The sequence below is a fragment of the Lissotriton helveticus genome, chromosome 11, assembly GCF_964261635.1.
Source record: "Lissotriton helveticus chromosome 11, aLisHel1.1, whole genome shotgun sequence".
Lineage (NCBI taxonomy): Eukaryota > Metazoa > Chordata > Amphibia > Caudata > Salamandridae > Lissotriton > Lissotriton helveticus.
In genome coordinates, this window is record NC_136072.1 from 235,335,911 (window position 1) to 235,354,801 (window position 18,891).

At 42.7% G+C, this 18,891-nt stretch overlaps 1 protein-coding gene across 1 annotated transcript in view; it reads right to left on the reverse strand.

Annotated features, from left to right (window-relative positions):
• CP (ceruloplasmin) overlaps nt 1–18,891 on the reverse strand; it is a 428,303-nt gene that overhangs the window by 289,506 nt on the left and 119,906 nt on the right. Inside the window, exon 4 of the mRNA XM_078668012.1 lies at nt 9,191–9,358. Coding sequence (XP_078524138.1) covers nt 9,191–9,358 — 168 coding nt within the window. The remainder of the gene's footprint in view (nt 1–9,190; nt 9,359–18,891) is intronic.

Genomic DNA, 18,891 nt, shown 5'->3' on the forward strand with positions numbered 1-18,891 from the left:
CAGGATCCCTGACTCATGGGCAGGCGCCGAAATACTGCCCATCTTTAAGAAGGGAGATCGGTCGGTTCCCTCGAACTACCGGCCGATCAGTTTAATTGACGCGGTCCAGAAGATCATCAGTCGTCTTGTTCTGTTAAGGGTTCAGGCTTGGATTGAAGAATTTAACATTCTTACTCCCCTCCAAGCTGGGTTTAGACCCCGTGTGAGTACCCTGGACCAGGCGTTTCGTTTCATGCTTCTGTACTGGAAGACGGTTACCTTGGGCAAAGGTAATCTATATGCCGCCTTCGTGGATCTTCGGTCAGTGTTCGACCTTGTCCCGAGGGCCGGGCTTTGGAACTGCCTATTAGATATGGGCATGCCTCCCATTTTGGTGCGTCTTATAGTGAACCTTCACGCTGAGACATTTGCATTTGTGCGATGGGGCAAACCGGGTGAGGTGACAGAGAACTTTTCTGTGGCAAAGGGTGTCAGGCAAGGTTGTGTCTTGGCACCTACCTTGTTTTCCCTATATATCAATAGAGTTACCAAGTACTACGACAACTTTTCCACGGACGCTCCAACCCTGGCAGGCATGAGAATCCCCCTGCTCATGTTCGCTGATGACACTCTCCTGATTTCAAGAACCAGACAGGGCCTGCAGCGTGCACTGTCAAGGTTCGAGAGTTCCTGCAGCGATCATGAGCTGGAGGTGAATGTCTCCAAAACCAAATTTATGGTTTTAAGGGGGCGCAAACAAATACATGAAAGGGTTTCTATGGGGGACATCCCCCTGGAGCAAACCAAACACTTCACCTATCTGGGTGTCACCTTTAGTGACACCTTGAGTTGGACCCATCAGATTGAGCTTATGACCCTGAAACACCAACAGCTGGGCGGAGCACTGATTAAAGAACACAAAGGGTCATTTACGAGGCCAATGTCTCCGCTTATCAAGATCTATGGTGGCAAGGTTCTCTCAGCCATCTTCTATGGTGCGGAACTATGGGGTGGCAGTAATTTGAATTCATTAAAACTTGCCCAAAACAAATTCCTCAGACTGTCCACAGGTCTCCCTCAGTCGACCCCAATAATACCCCTCCTTTATGATCTAGGGTGTCAATCGGTGGAGGCTCAAGCAAGATTCCGCCCTCTTGCATTCTGGCGCCGTTTGTGGACAACGCCAGAACTCCACCATTACGCAGAAGCCTGCCTGGAGGTCAAAAATAGTCCTGGTGCCACAAATATAGGATGGCTCAGAGACCTTAAGACTACCCTATCAGCCTTGGGCCATGGCGATTTGTGGTTTTCGCCCGAGTCAGCCAATTTCCCCTCTAAAAAGGATCTCAAAAGCTGTTATTGGGACTGGGTGACCCACAATATGTATACGGAAACAAATCCTAGTAGCCTTACTGGACTGTTCATTGTACACAAGGACATACCCAAGTTAGAGGGGTTTTGGGACACTATAACTAAACCCTTGGACCGCAAACTATTTTTCCAATTTAGATGCGGTTCTCTTCCCATTGGGGAGTTTACTAAAAATGGGGAACTGAAAGGTCGGGTTTTTGTCCTAACTGCAAAGATATTAGGGAAAGCCTGGATCATTTGTTGTATGTGTGCCCGTTATACTCTGCCCCCAGATCCAAATGGCTAAAATCTGTATGTCGGCAGCTAGGAACCAGATTGGCTGTAGAAGCAACCAGACTGTTAAAAACTAACCTGGATCCGCTTATTGTTGTGGGGGTCGCTAAATTCCTCGGGTGGGCCTGGGTGCTTAGAAGCAGGCTCATTAATAATAATTAATAGGTGACTGTCTAGTATTCTTCAACCTGATGATGCAATGTCTCCCATGTGTTCATATGTAAAGTTTTGTATATATGTACAAGAAGCTTATTAGCTTGTCAAATGATTTAATAATTGTATTATCTGTTTTTATGTATATATTGTATTTTATGTCTTTTATGATGAACTAATCGAATAAAGACTTCTTGACTTGAAATGCCACTTTTAGAAAACTGATATTTTCCTTCCTGAACCTTCTAGTAGCCTTTCCAGAGTTAATCTACCAGCTGTCACTCTGATGCCCCCCTACAAAGAAGTGCTAATGGCTGCTAGGAAAGTGAACAAAAGGGCCTTGTCTGGGAGGAGGTGTGATTTCTTCTTGACAGCATGGCATGGGGCGATGTGCCCACCAACTGCAGTACTTTCAAAGGGCCATCCCCTGAGACAGACAGATGTAACTCACACCCAGGCCTGCCCTTGTCAATATAGCCAGAGTGGCACCAATCCCAGTAGGAGTAAAACCTATGAACTGATTTGCAGGGGGAGTTTCACATTTTTCCCTAGATACACTTCAAGGATGTGTCCAGAGCTCTGCCCAAAGGAAGAAAGGTTTTGCCATGTTGTATTTAGCAGAACAGTGCACTGTGGGATTGTGTACGGCCAAACCCCCCCAGAAAGCGATGCTAAAGTGGATAGGGTAGCCTCTATGAATTTTTTCCATGTAGGTCTTGGAGTCTTCCCCACCCACAAGCTATTGCCAAGCATAAATGTGGCACCCCTGGGTATCATCTAAAGAGCTCCTCTGAACCTATTGGAGACAAGAGAATCACTGCACCTGTTATTTATCCTGTGGAAAGAAAAGCCAAGGGCTGGACCTGCAGCAGAGTGGGCTTCAAGGGCTAGGTATTGGGCCTCCTGTTCAGCCCGAGGAACACAAATGATGCAAGGAGCCCAAACCACTGCTGGGCTCAGGTGAACAGTTTAAACTGGATTTGCCTTAGACCAACAGTTTAAACTGGATTTGCCTTAGACCCTGCTAGTAGCTTCTGGGAAATTGAGTCCTAACCCTTAAGTGGTGCCAAAAAGGTCATGGATCCTAGGCTATTTTTGGAGTGTACTCTTGCCACCTCAAAAACTGTAAGACGGGACACTTAGAAACTTCTTCCAGACTTTCTGAAAAAAGAACAAAAGGCTACTACAGGACTGCCAAAAAGAAGCAGCTGCCAACATCGAATTGCCAGATGAACTCAACTTGTTGGTGTGACCCGCTGAAAGGATTTAATGTTAATATAGAAGAAATCAATGATGATATGAAAAACTATACATTCATTTATGTGAATGAGCTTACGTCTTTATTAATTAATTCACCTGTTGTGAACTCCACATCAACCCTGACTCACAAATACGTAGTCAGGACCGCACTGCGACCGAGGTTATTGATTGATAGGTCACAGGTGGAGTGGCACGTAGCCAGCAGACAAATGTATGGACAGGAAAACTTAGATCAATCCCACAGATAACCCTACAGTGGTCAAGGGAAATTGGCCCTAATAAAGCACACATGGCAGGAGGGGGTACAGGCGCTCCTAAAACACCTTAAAGTCAGATGCCACATGAGTTAGGAACATATTGCCAATCAGAACACGGCACACGCAGTGAACACGCTTTCCCCATGATGGACATCTGGACACATTACCCACTGGCTGCATTGTGTCCACACAAGTTTGAGGGCCACCTGTATTATCCATTAAACATTTAATTTATGACTCCAGGGGCAGTAATTTACATCCCTCACCATACAAATATCACTGGAAACATTTTATTGCCTATGATGTACTGTATATAGGAAAGCAACAGACCAATTGTATATTGAGACAGTCCTCAGACCCTGTGCCTGTAACTGTTCTCCTTGCTGCTATGTTTAATTGAACAAACTGTTCCTATTTTGCCAAACGCCTGTTGTCTCTTGTTTTTCCTCTGCTAACTTCCAGAAAAGTTTCTAAGTCCAAATGAAGAAGAAGAAAGAAGAAGAAGAAATGTAGGGGACTTCACCAGGGCCAACGCCGAGCAGCACCTCGACGACAACAACACCTTCCTGGGCCTGGACTTCGGAATTTGCCTGCTTCGAGTTTTCTTGCTGATGAAGTCGAGAGCCTCAAACTTTCTACAGGACCCAAGGCTCTCACTGAGGTCCTGCGCTTCAGCTATCTGCTGTCGGTGACCCTCTCTTCAGATTCAGCTGGCACACTGACCCAGTGCCAAAGAATTTTTATAAAAATGACTAAGCCAGTAGGTAAACTTTCCACTGAGACGAACCTGATCACTGTATCTAACCTGTGCTCAATTACAGTCAGGCTTAACTTTTGACTTTGATCCAGTCTAGTGCAACCTGATACCCCCAGTCAGTGCTTTGTCGTTTTTGGAGCTAATACCATCTAAAATTTTAAAAAACATATCTCCGATGTTTGTCATTGTGTTTATTTGTTCATTAAAATGCTCTCAACTTTTGTAAATGTGAGTTTTTTTATTGTATTGGATTAACTGCTTTTTAACTGTTTTGGTACTGATAAATGTTTTACACATTTTTCCTAAGTTAAGCCTGCCTGCTCTGTGCTGCAGCTTCATTGGGTTGCATCAAGGGTTGAGCTCCAGTTTAAATTATTGAGACCCAACAACGAATAATGCCTTTATTACTTAATCTATTTGCTCACAGTACTTTTTGTAAGTTCAAGACAACGTATTTAATCTTCACAAATGTTGCAGCAAAAAAATGCAAACTTTCCCACAATTTTATTCACCAGACCTTTCAGAACTGTTGTTGTTTGGAAGGGTCTTTGCTCTTGAAACTTGGAAAGTATTGAATTCTTCAGCCTCTATGATGCCTACTCTTTAATTGGAAGATGCAATGCCTGCATCTTTGCGGAAACTAATTCTGTAGTTGCTAAATGTTTGCTCCAGTCATCAATACTTTCATTTTCCAAGCTACCCTTCATAATTGCAGTTACGTTGCAGTTAAAATGGGATTTGAATGGTGCAGTAGGGGCAGTGTCAATGGAGCCAAAAGCTCCAGGGACCCCACTAAACCCAGATTATTGCTAAAATCTAAAACTAAACAGGCAATCAAAGGTGGAGTTACCTTGCAGGCAAAAGGGTCATGATTTCAATGGTGAAACTGGTGCAGTGACACCAGGACGTAAAGCTCTGGGCACCCCACTAAACACCTGAAATTGCTATATTTTACTAATAAACAGGCAGTCACAAGTGCAGTTCCCTTGCAGACAACAGGGTCATGATTTAAATGGTGCAGCAGGTGCAGTAGCACTGGGCCAAAAAGTTCCCAGGACTCCTCTAAACACCTCATATAGCTATATTTTACAATACACAGGCAGTCACAATTGTAGTTACCTTTCAGTTAAACAGGGCTTGCTTTAAATAGTGCAGCAGGTGCAGTGGCACCGGCCCCAAAAGCTCCAGGCACCCTACTAAACAATGATTATTGCTATATTTTACAACTAAACAGGCAGTCACAAGTGTAGTTATCTTTAAGTCACTTGAGTCATGATTTGAAAGGTGCAGCAGGTGCAGTGGCACCAGGCCAAACATTTGTCAGAACTCCTCTAAACACCTAATATTGCTATATTTTACTACTAAAAAGGCAGCCACAATTGCAGTTACATTGCAGTTGAAAGGGGAGTGATTTAAATGGTGCAGCAGGTGTAGTGGTACCGGGGCCAAAAGTTGTTATTACTCCACTAAACACCAAATATTGCTATACTTTACTACTAAACAGGCAGTCACAAGTGCAGTTAACTTGCAGTTGAAATGGGCTTGATTCAAATGGTGCAGCAAGTGCAGTGGTCCCTGGGCCAAAGGTTGTCATAACTCCACTAAACACCAAATATTTCTATAATTTACTACTAAACAGGCAGTCACCAGTGCAGTTATCTTGCAAGCACTAGGGTCATGATTTGAAAGGTGCAGCAGATGCAGTGGCACTAGGACTGAAAGCTCCAGGCACCCCACTAAACACCTAATATTGCTATATTTTATTTTTATACAGGCACCACAAGTGCAGTTACCTTGCAGATAACTGTGTGATGATTTGAATGGTGCAGCAGGTGCAATAGCATCTGGCCCAAAGGTTGTCAGAACACATCTAAGCACATAATATTGCTATTTTGATTACTAGACTGGCAGTTACAATTGCAGTTACCTTGCAGTTGAAAGGGACTTAATTAGAACGGTGCCGCAGGTGCAGTGGCACTGGGGCTAAACGCTCTAGGGATCCCACCAAACCCAGATTATTGCTTAATTTTACTATTAAGCAAGACCATCACAAGTGCATGTATCTAACAGGCAACAGGGTCATGATTTGAATTGTGCAGTTGGTGCAGTAGCAGCAGGACCAACAGCTGTAGGCACCTCGCTAAACACCGAATATTGCTATATTTTGCTACTAAACAGGCAGTCACATGTGCAGTTACCTTGAAAACAATAGGGTCATGATTTGAATGATGTAGTAGGTGCAGTGTCACCAGACCTAGAACTCCTCTAAACACCAAATATTGCTATATTTTACTACTATACAGGCAGACACAATTGCAATTATGCTGCAGTAAAAAGGGGTTTGATTTGAATGGTGCTACAGGTGCAGTGGCACCGGGGCCAAAAGCTCCAGGGTCCCCACTAAACACAGAATATTGCTAAATTGTACTACTAAACAGGCAGTCACAAGTGTAGTTAACTTACAGGCAATAGGGTCATGATTTCAATGGTGTAACAGGTGCAGTTGTATCTGGACCAAAAGTTGTCATAACTCCTCTAAATACCAAATATTGCTATGTTTTACTACCAAACAGACAGTCACCAATGCAGTTAACTTGAGGCACAAGGGGCATGATTGGAATGGTGCAGCAGGTGCAGTGGCGCCAAGCCCAAATGCTATCAGAATTCCTCTAAACGCATAAAATTGCTATTACATCAATGAATTCTATTCTTTACCTCTTTCGTTTCATTTTCCAAAATGTTGCTACTACTTACCCGCACCATACAACTAGTAACACAACAATATATTGCCTTTTTGTACTTAATAGACTTTCTGAAACTTATATTGTACAACTACTCAGTAAGTTACAATTTCCAACAAAAAACAGCTTATTGGTAATTACATAGGCAAAACCTAATGCTATTACCAATGCTTGTCAGAGAATGATGTTCTTTCCATTGCCTGAGTTGTTGTAAATGCCAGCAGATCCACAATCTTAATTCCTTTTTTATTATTTTATTTGAATGTTATTAAGTATTACACTGCCAGGCATGTGTTTTTTTTTAAAGAATAGGAAGATTTTATATGGATTGTAGAAACTTAAAAGTAATTAAATGCCTTCCGTTTTTTTTACATCTAGGACGTATATGCATTTGAGAAGAATGTTTTTGTAACTGCTTTCAGGGAGAAGAATAACCAGTTATGGCAAAAGACAGAAACTCTGGCACAGATTTACAATATTTGTAATGCAAATTCGGCGCAAAGTGTTTTGGTGGTATTTACTATTCAACACAAATCAGCATGTGCATTAGAACGATGGTCACAGTAATGCAAAGTAGCGCTTATTGCTACTTTACATCAATGGGGTGTTCCATTGGTGGTACATAAGAGTTCCATGCAACCACCCATGGGTTTTAATGCAAATCTCTATCTTCTAACATCGGTAAACAGAGAATTCCTCCAAAAACATATGCCTCAACATATGCAGCAAGCTTCAAAACTCTCAACTTGTTTTTACTGATGCATGTGTGCTGCACTGTACATCACATATACAAAGTAGGAAAAAACGTTGAAGCACAACTGCTTTCCAGTAGAAAGCCACTGCTTAATATAACACACACCCTTGCACTCTGGGATGCAAGAGTGTGTACATTGGCGCCTGCGATAATTATCACTCAGCGTTTTTTGCGCGAGGATAATTATCGCAGGCTAACGCTGGATTCTATTGCGGAGATAGCGTGCTATCAGCAACGCTTATCTCTCAAGCGATAGGCATCCATGCATTAGCTGGGAAACAGTGTGATTATCCAGCGATAATCGCACTGCGACCAGCGATACCTTGCTGATAGGGCAGGGTGGTCTTAGCCATGCCTTAGGGTGGTCTTAGCCATAGCCTTAGTGGAGTAGTGTGGCTCACTGGTTAGAGGCAGCAGACCCGAGAGCAGAAGTCAGCCCGGGACCAGGGTTCGATTCCCGACGCGGCAGGGTCGTGGACCTTGGTCAGTGGACTCGATAATTCTCACTTCGGTGCTTACTCTAATCAGGGATCACACTCGGCAACTCTGGGCATTAGCTTGCCTAATCTCCACAACGGCCCCACCAATTCCGGGGATGCCTGGCTCCACCTTGGGGACTCCCAGCAGGGACCATCCCACAGGGAAAGACAGGTCGGGTTCCCCAGAGTTATACAGCGCAGGGACGCCCCGTTGCTGGGGCAGCTGTGTGCTTTACAAGTATACTACATTTACATTTACATGTAATCCACCTCCCATTGGATTACATGGCTAAATCAGATTACAAGCGGGCGTAAGGGAAAGTAGCGATAACTGTGGTTAGCGCTACTTTTCTTAGCGATAACTGTGGTTAGCGCTACTTTTCTTATCGCTTTGCTTGTTTGCGTGCAGCTTGATAATTGGAGAAATGTTGGTTAGCGACATTTCTTCAGTTATTTTGGCACGGAACACCCACTTTGCATCTCATTAGAGATGCAAAGCGGGGCGTTGTTGTAAGGGGCGCTTAATCAGCCAAACACGCGATAGCGTGTCTTTGCTGATAAGGCGATTAAATTATCGCCGCTTTTTGCCCGAAAACGGACGCAAAAGCGTTGATAATTTTATAGCGCCGCCTTGCTGATACGCCCCCAAGTTTGTAAATCTGCCCCTCCAGGCGTAAAGTCTAAAACAATACCATTACAATCACGAATCAAGTGTGAAAAAAACTGTCCTACAAGAGAACTGATGAAGACTTCCACCCGATAACTCCACTAGTGTTTTCTTTCACAAATTTTACTTGATGAAAACCGGTTTAATTTGGTGTGTAAATAGGCCCAGAATTTGGGCACTTTGCATGCTAAATGAATTTGTAATTCCAACAGCTGAGTGTTATTCCCCAATCTGGGTGTGTAAAATCTATTAATTTCACAGGACAAGGACCTGCAACAGTGATTCCACACCTGGTATTTCCATGCACCATGTACCGTACAAGGTTCAGCCAGGCCCTAAGATGGCAAAAGAAGCATAAGACTTTAATTCCACAGATTCATAATAGAAGTCAAAATAATTTTGAAAATCTAATATGTCATTAACCAATTTTGAGTACTTTCTAAGGGCAAAACAGAACAGGCCACAACAACAGTAATAAAAATGTGCCAAAGTATCTTACAGTGCATTTTGTTGCTTTCTTGGAAGTCCTCATTTTCTTTGTCAACGTCAACAGAACAGTAAGTCGCAATATTTTCATCGAGATACCAACTCAAATTTTCATCAACTACTGAAAACATCAGCGCGAACTCAGTATTTGGTGGTTGCTCCTTATTCTCGCACAAAGTACCTAAAAAAAGACACAAATATTTATTGATAGAAACTGTAGGTCCAATAAAAGTATAAGCCAAGATCAGCTGTGTCAGTAGTTTTTACAGGCCCTAGTCAACAAAATGAAGTAGTGCCCATAATAAGATAAGACCTATTTCAAAATTCTAAAAAAGTCATGAAATGAAAGAGACAACAAGGTAGATCCAGCATGAGCTGCCAACCCATGATATTAGCGGTGTTAGGCGCCTGCATCATTATTAACTATGGTGGCTTGTATATAAAATATAAGAATAGATTTTACAGCACAAGCAAGGGGCCATCAGCAGACAGTTTGTGGGCTGGATGGATCCAGTCATTTCATACATTACATTTCAGAGAAGATTACAACAAGGAAATCTTATCATTGAACAATCATTTAACCTCCTTTATAAAAGTTCTTCCGAAAGGAGTGGGCTTTTGCTAATTTTAACAATTGTGCTGGATCCTGTTTGCAGACTACTTGCTTAGATGAAGTAGGGCTCGGAAGGTAACTAGTGGGTTACTACATATCACATAGGTGACTATGTGCTCTACTTTGGAATTAAAAACCACAGTGGACCATTAGACATAGGCTTCTATGACAAAAAGCCATACCAAGGCATCATTACAAGTTACTCAGAATTTGGTGCAGGGTCACCATGGGACTCGAATGTCTGATTTCTAGCACCAAATTCCAGCAATTACAGGTCTTCTTCGCAAATTGGGGAATATCTACATGGATCAAGTAATAATGGGTCCTTTCACATGTACCTTGTCTCCATCCCACTGAAGAAGATCTAGGCAATTACAAACTGCTCAGAGTAGTGAAAAGTGCCTGCATGAGGGTGGGGTCACAAGATCTGAAGTTCAGAGTGGGAGTTCAAGACAGGAAATTGACATTTTTAGTTTCCTACATTTTGCTGAAGGAGTCAGGCTGGGTCGAGGCCATGCTTCTGCACACAGCCCCGGCAGTGTGAAACAAAAGGCCATTGTTCTCCTGTTAAAGTAAGTATATATGGTAAGCATGCTGGGCCTAGAGACATTGGGAGACTTGTAATTGCGGGTAGTTTAATACCACCTATCGCTGTAGGTGAAGTTCTGTTACTGGTAATGGTGGCCTAACAAAGTGCAAGGCACATCAAGAACCACTTATGATGAAGCTTGTGAATCCCTGAGCTCTGAAAAAAAAGTCAACTGACTACTGCACAGAAAATTTGTATTGTAAAAGATTTTGTTGATCTTGTCTCTAGCCGAATGTAAAGGATTTAGTTGATCTGGTTCCAGTGGAGAGATCACCACCAGGTTTATCATATAAAACACCGGAAGTCATACCACCTCAGGATGGAAATGACTATGATTCTAGTTCCCAGAGAAGTGGATCAGGGGGAATCTTAACCTCTGCACAACCTGCCCTGAGGGGATCTAATGGGCTAAGTGGAGGGAGTCAATTTCTTTCAAGACAAAAAACCAGCACAAGTGGAGTAATGTAGAGTAGAACTGACACAGTTTTAAACCTGTCTAGCTTACCCAGGGCCAATGTCCCAGTGTCCTCATGATACAGGCATTGGGGTAGTCTTCCTGCGAACAGCAGAGTATGCAGGAGGTCTGATGAGTTCCAAGACAGGATCAGGGCAGTAGGTGCTCAGATGTTGGTCTTGGAATGAATTACAAGATAGTGTGTCCATGGGCATATAATATGTCCTTGGTCCTAAACATGGAATGATAGATTTGGACTGCCTGGGTCATTTAAGGTCATTAAAATAAATGCACATCATAGTTCTAAAACAAGTAGGCTGTGGAAAAGTTCAGTGTTGCATATCCTTTGGGCATATTCGATTGCATTGAATGGCAGAAAACACTGACTTTTGGCACGAAAGAGAAAATATAATTTAAAATTTTGATGAGGCTGTACCAGGGTTTTGCTTTTTGGGTGACAAATACTCCTGTCACATATCAAAGATAGGCAAACTAATTCCTAACTGAAAAAGAGAAGTTCTTTGTCATCTATCTAGATGACATTTATTTATTTTATTTGATGAGTTTGTAATATCTTAATAAATATGTTCACATGTCTTCCTCTACTCCACCAGTGGAACTCTGTAAATGTGATGTCATGTAGAATGTTATGACCTGATTCATCACAGTTGGTCTTGGGCTGAGCACCTAGCCAGGTGCTCCTGGTGGGGTTTTGTATTATTGTAACTTGTGCTAATAAATCTACTTAAAAGCTACCTTCAGTCTGGACTCAAGTTACTACATTATTTTGGCGACGTTCCTGCCTATTCTTTAACTTTCCTTTCTTTTTCGTGTTTAGAGAGGAGGATGAGTAATATGTCTATAATGGGATCTGATATGGAGTCTCTATTTGTCTTTAGTATGTTTCCTCATCTCTCTTCTATTTCTCTTTACTTTTACTGCTGGTTCTTCAGCTCTCTTTGATTCTCTTTTGTACGTTTTTACTTATGGTTCTACACACTCTTTGCTTTTCTGTGGTGTGTTATTTTCTTACCTAAGTTTCTTTCTTTGTGTTTTTTTTGAGAAAGGAGGATATGTAATATCTTAATAAATATGTTCACATGTCTTCCTCTACTCCACCAGTGGAACTCTGTAAATGTGATGTCATGTAGAATGTTATGACCTGATTCATCACAGTTGGTCTTGGGCTGAGCACCTAGCCAGGCGCTCCTGGTGGGGTTTTGTATTATTGTAACTTGTGCTAATAAATCTACTTAAAAGCTACCTTCAGTCTGGACTCAAGTTACTACAGAGTTTTATATAGCGCTGGCTAGACCCGTAGATATCAGAGCGCTTTACATGTAGTTAGCATATTTACACACGATACAGCTGTTACATGAAAGAACGTTGTGAAGAGAAGAAAACATAATTACATAATTACTTCAGTTATTAGTTTCTTACAAACAGAGACAGGTACTATGGTACCACAGGAGTGGAGGGGGAAAATGACGGAGGAAGGGATGAGGATCAGGACTTGAAGGCGAATAGTATAAAGAGGGAACGCAAAAATAGAGAAAGCGATTCAACAAACCAGTAGGGCCCAGTAGATCAACAAAATCCCAGGCCAGGCCTCCTACCCTGCTTCGGGGAATGGAGGAAGGAAATGGGATAGGAGGAGGGGGAAAATGGAAGCATCCCGTTGAAATATCAAGGAAGAGGAGGTGAAGAGGACCAAGAGGTGATCCATAAGGGCGATGATGAGTCTAGGAGAGTACAAGACGTGGATCGGCGGCCAGATTCAACCTGAGAGTCTGTAGAGATGACAACGTGGCGGATCCGGTCAAGGACCCCAGACTTAGTGACAAAATGGCAGGAGGACGAGGAGGAAAATAGTCAGTTCGAAAAACCAACAAGGGAACCAACCCCTAGAGCAAGGTTGGCAGGAGAAGAGCAGGCATCAGATCATGCGGGGAAAGGGTGCGGGATGCTGACCATAATCGGGTCGAAGCAGACAGGAGGCAGTCAGAGCGGGCCCCCAGGTAGCGACTTCGAGAGGGGAAGGCAGCTGCCGGATCAGGAGGGCGGGCAAAAGCAGAAGGGAGAAAGGAAAAAACAAGTCTGGGGACATTGGCAAGCAGCTATTTCTGCACCCTTGATGCTAATCAATCAAGATATTTGGTTCCAGTTGAATAGATTATCAAACAAACAAGAGAGTTGAGGGAACGCTCAAGTTAAACGATGGGCATCAGGTGGATGGACATAACATACGTGCTTAAATGCCAAAGTCCAGAGAGTGCTGAACAGTCAAATTCCCTAAGGTCTGATTCAGGTGGCAGCTGTTCAATCTATCACTTGTTACTATCGAAAGTTTGTAATTATTGAACCAAAGTTTCTCCTCGCCCCAATTTGACATCCATACAGCAGCTTACACTAGTCACTTTGACTGGCAATTCTGAAGATGACTTTGACAGTCGGAAAAAGAATCTTAGTGAAACTTGTGTGCCAGATGCTCACGTTTACAGGCAGCACTTCAAAGTTCAGTAGGGTGCCACTGATAATGATTTTGAATCTAGCCTATCACAACTCAATGACATCTGTTGGCATTAATCTGTCATCAGAGTGTTTGCTGTGGATGTAATTAGACAACAATCAAGAAAGAGACTTACACAATTGTCTGAGCATTGAAAACCTTCTGTCCTTATTTTTTTGGTACTACCTTCACTATTCAGATGCCCCACAAATCACAAAGCACCGTGATGGTTCCACACCATGAAACATGACCCTACAACACAAAGAGGGGAGGTTGTATGTCAATACAACGCAGTGTTTACACCGCACTACCATTACAACGCTGGTTTTACAACGCAAGTCGTTACCATGACTTGCGCTGTAGGGTGCTGGACTTAGGAATAGTAAGATTTACTATTCCAACACCAGCCTACGTACAGTAGGGAAGGTGTTGGAATAGTTAAATCTACTATTCCTTACCCTAGAGCGCCCTCCAGCGCAAGTCGTGGTAACGACTTGCGTTGTAAAACCAGCGTTGTAATGGGAGTGCGGTGCAAACACTGCGTCGTAATGGATGTTCCCCAAGAGGGGATGACAGCATCCTCTCCCTATAAAATTATAATACAAACAAAAAGGACGGGTAAGCTCTGGCACGTTTAGAAATACTCGCATTGTTCCAACCTCGCAGTTTTTTCTGTGATATTGTGCTGGTTTCTTCAGAAAATTTATTTGTTTTGCATTAGATAACTGATTGAATGAAAAAAAGACTCTGCTGATTCCTTGTAATTTTTTTTGAAAAAGGATGCTTCATTATCGGGATTGCACCACCTTGGAGTCGTGTGGGCTCAACCAGAGATTTTGAAGTTTTCTGTGTGTGGAAATTGTGGTAGAAGTGAGACCAGGGTCTCAATCTTGCCTGTTACAATTTATTTGGGTAGGTGAAGTACACTCATTTTATTAGTGATGATTGTGAAACGTTCCCCATAGAAGATTAAAAACTAAAGTATTGTGAAAGCTAGGTAGTGATTATGATGCCTTCCTCACCATCCTGTTATGTCTACATGTTTCAGCCCTAATCTGGTGAAGCAATCATCTGGGGGCTTTTCTCATGACCATTAACCATAAAACCCTGTATATACTACTATATAGTCTACATATCCTAATTATGTGATACTATAGTTAAAGTACTTTTTAGCTTCTCTTTTCCATATACTCTGGTATCCTAACCAGGTAGTCGCTAAGCACTTCGGCGTACTCAAGGGTGAATCAAACACCTACCCCACATAATTCTTTTCAGGTGCTTGCTTATCAAGTTCTCAACAACACTGTGGCAAACCATTGCCATACATGCCAATAGTCCCCATTAAGGCGGGAAACTCCTGATCTTCTAAGCCAAAAATGGCTTTATTTCGACAGTTTTGTGCCTGAAATTGCCACTGCTTAAATAGAAGCCAATAGCGAAAATACATTCTCACAATTCTTTTTGTTAAATCTCCCACTTTCCTCTTCTAAAATGTTGGCATGTATGCCTTGCTTGTGTTCTCGGTTACCCACAGTGCTCTGCCCTCGTGACATTTGTTCCTCTCACATATGCCCTGTAGGTCTGGTCAGCATTCTCCATTATCTTCTTCGCTCACTCTGTAATCGGGATGCCACCTGTGAAGTGCGGTAGTTTTGCAATGGGCAGATGGATGGGGTCATCTATATTTTATGTAATCTGGAACAAATGTGAAGGCCAAGTAGCGTGTTCTTATCGATTGCCGTATTTTGAATATTGAGAAACTATGGGGTCCATTATGATATCGGGCGGATTGCCTCCGCCAGGCTGGCGGTAGCCACCACCAGCCTGGCGGAGGCAATCCGCCCAATATCATAACCAGATTTCCCCCCCCCCCCGCCATATTAGGATGGTGCACTGGTGAATCCTCAATTGCAGTGGCCTTGATTTTCCTAAACCAATGTTCTCTCACAAAAGAGGAAGGAACCTGAGGGATTTTTTGGTCCACAGCAGACCAAGAGCGATGCAAGAGCGGAATCCACAAATCAACAGCCTACAACGAATACAGGGCCACTACCCATGTGGCTCCTGCAGTACATGTGAACTAACACAGAGGAGCAAAAAAATCACCTTCTCTAATGGCTCAGTTTGGGAACCAAGGGCTTTCACAAACTGCAATAGCAGAAACGTGATATATATGATCACCTGCCCCTGCTGACAAGAATACATAGGTATGACCTCGAGGCCGGTAAAGATACGAATTGGCGAGCACAAGAGTAATGTGCGGTGCAAGAAGAGCACCACTAATATGGCAGGCCATTATCTAACTATGGGACACAGCGTGGGTGATTTAAAATGGACTGTGATTGAGCAAATCCAGAATGAAAGGGGTCTACTGGAAAAGGAACAACGTTGGGCGTTCCGCTTGGGCACCCACTTAACAGGGCTGAACGATGACATTCCGTGGGCCCAACTGAACTGAAAGGATAAACAGATTGACTACTGACTCTCATTGAACAGCACCACCTATCGATTATATTGTACCATGTGTGAAACATATTTAACAAATAACCGCTGGGGTGCCCACAGCTTATAGGATGTATTCACCTTCATCGCCAATATACTAATGAACATGTTTTTCACTTCAGGTACACCCTAAATGTGGGGTGCGCAATGTGATAAATGCCATACCTATTGACTAGTCTACACCTCGCTGAGGATATTCTATCCCCATTATGACATTCCTGTATCACTAACCAATGTTTTTTTTCTGGTAACCCCCCCACCTTGAATGTAAAAAATTATGCTCGAGAATGCGACATGGAGCTCACATCAATAACACTCACAGTGGACAGCGTTTACCCCTTTTTAGCCATAGGGTACTGCACCTTACAAATAACAAACTTCCAACTTTTATTTGCGAAAACATCTTTGTCAGTAACACGTGCAGTAATACATCTGCGTGAGTCACATGTGTAAACAGATAATCGGCAGGCTAAACGAGCACCCGGAAGGAAGCGTTCAGCTTAACTTCCGCTCACCTCTGCATGTACACATCAGCGCTCTAGTGCCTGGCATATTTACACTGTGACCGCACTTCTTGTCCTGGCCCTCACTAACAGGTGACAGTATTTAGCAACCACTTCACTAATTTAAGGCCTCATAAATACTCCCTCTACCGCGCTCTCTTTCACATCACGGAGCCGCTGGATGGCGCAAGTCGAGGCGAGGACTTCATGACTGCTGAGTACGGCATAGCCAAAGGGGGAGCCAGACTTTGTCATTTAATATTCCAAGTGTGTTTTTCAGACTAACACGAAAGCGCCAAGAAATCCTTGTATTTTTCAATTTTGGCCACAATGGAGGAAGGTAATTTATCCCGCATTTTTTCCTACAAACAGATTACAGTGGCCATTTCCTCCCAACCCTTAAAAGAAGGCTCATGGAGCACTGACTCCAACCGTTTCTAGTATGTACTCATTGGTTTCCTTTCTGATCCACAGCTATTGCGAACTCAACAACATAGAGAGTGTGTTTTCTGTTTTGTGTATGTATGTCCCATGTTTGTTTCCCTTTTTTCACTGAACAGGTCACAGCACTTGTGTTTAATTATAAGTATAAATGACACCACAGTCAAAACATTTCACGTTTTATCTCCATTAGGTGATCTGTCTTTGTGCATTGGAAGGCGCAAGTGAAATAACTGTGCTCTCTTTTTCAGGCTTATTTTCAGAAATACTGACTGAGCTTTCACAATAACAATACCGATTGGGTACTGTATTTTAACGTCACTCTTTGTACATAGCACGTATCTTTGCACTAATTTATAGCAACATAGTGAGCACTAAAGGAATCATCTTTAGTCCTGATGAAGAAGCCTTGTTGCTTTGAAACATGTTGACTTGCCAAGGAGTATCAGCACATTAAAAAGCGTGATATCTCCGAACTACCTTTTAGTAGTACCAGCCTACGACCTAATAAATTCCTTTAGTGTATAAGGCCATGTACTTTTTAACCCACTCATCTTATCCTCCCCAGACCCTTTCTCTCACTACAGATACACCACACATAGCACTACAATAACAGTGCTCCAGCATAGTTGCTAGTCGTAGCACGCCCCGTGCCGCAGCGGGGCGGGAAGACCCCTATGATGAAGCATGACGCCAAGGGCCCTTTTGGTGTGTGAGGGGTATTTAAGCAAACAGTGTGCATGCCCTACCAAGTTTTGGGCACACTTCTCTTTGAACCTCTTTGAGGTGGATCCTTTTGTTTTGAATTAATCTCGCTGAGGAGGATGCATCCACCTCAGTGCCCGTGAAAGGCACAACCTCTTCACTCCCTAATTCTGTTTTTTTCTTAGAGTTCATATGATCTTTAGCAGGATTTTAAACCAATGTCAGTATGCATGCAGTGCAGAGTATTGATCTTTAAAGATATGTACATCCTGTTAAAGTGGAACAAGAATTATGTGAGATCACCCAGGGAGTTAATGAATGTTCCTTGTCTGGATTATGACATACAATACTATGTTAAGAGACTACTTGGGAGCCCAGATGGTAATCAAATAGATTTTAATCTCTAAGAGAAGCTCTGTTAATATTAACCCTTCAGAAAGTGATGTTATCAGCTCGACAATTAATCAAAACGCTTCCTTTGCAGGCCATAATACCATTATATGTCCGCTCAGGAAACATTGTTTAGCAACCAGAGTCCCGCCCTTCTGTTGTGAGCACCCCAGTGCTTGCTAAGTCTCAGCCCCTTTCCTTCTTTCAGGGATTTTCAGTTGCCTTCACAGGCTCCAACTCACAGCGAGAATCCAGCGCACTGTGTCATCTTTTAATTGCTTCTCGGTACATCTCTGCTCCTTCACTGCCATGGTGTGCTGATTCCTACTCTTGCTTCGCTCCAAGGGGAATGTAAGCCCTAATGCCGCTAGCAGTTTAAAAAATAAATAAAACAAGAAATTAATTAATTTTTTTATTTTGTGCTGTGGAATTAGGGCTTACTTCTCCTTTTCAATTTTTTAATGGATACGTCTGTGCTTCTCTGTCGCATCAATCCACTTCAGCGAATTCAACTATATCCAAACAAAACTTAATGCATTGATTAATAAGAAACTATGTTTTTCTGTGCATGGTTAATTGAAATAGTAAATGCACTCACAGTTGGATACTATGTTATGTTTAAGCAATGTTTTTAAGATCAACATGCTTCAACTAAAAATTCATTTTAATGATGATGTGCTGTTCAAAGATGGTTCACATATTTACTAGACTAGGCCTGTCATTTGACTCTGAGGGCCACAGTCTGGAGACCTAAGCATGCATTCTAGCTGACACAGGACTGAGTTTGATGTCCTGGCTTGTTGACATTACGCGTTGTTCTCATTATACCGTGTTTGTACTTTTAGCATTGAGCAGACCATTTCACCAGATTCAGCAGTGTGGCAACTCCAAGCCCCTCTTGCGTAACCTTCTGCCCGTATGAGACACCCAGACCTTTGGACTGACATCCCATTTGCATGTCAAGTGCTTGCTATGTAGGGCTGTGTGTGGATGGGGGTATAAGATTGC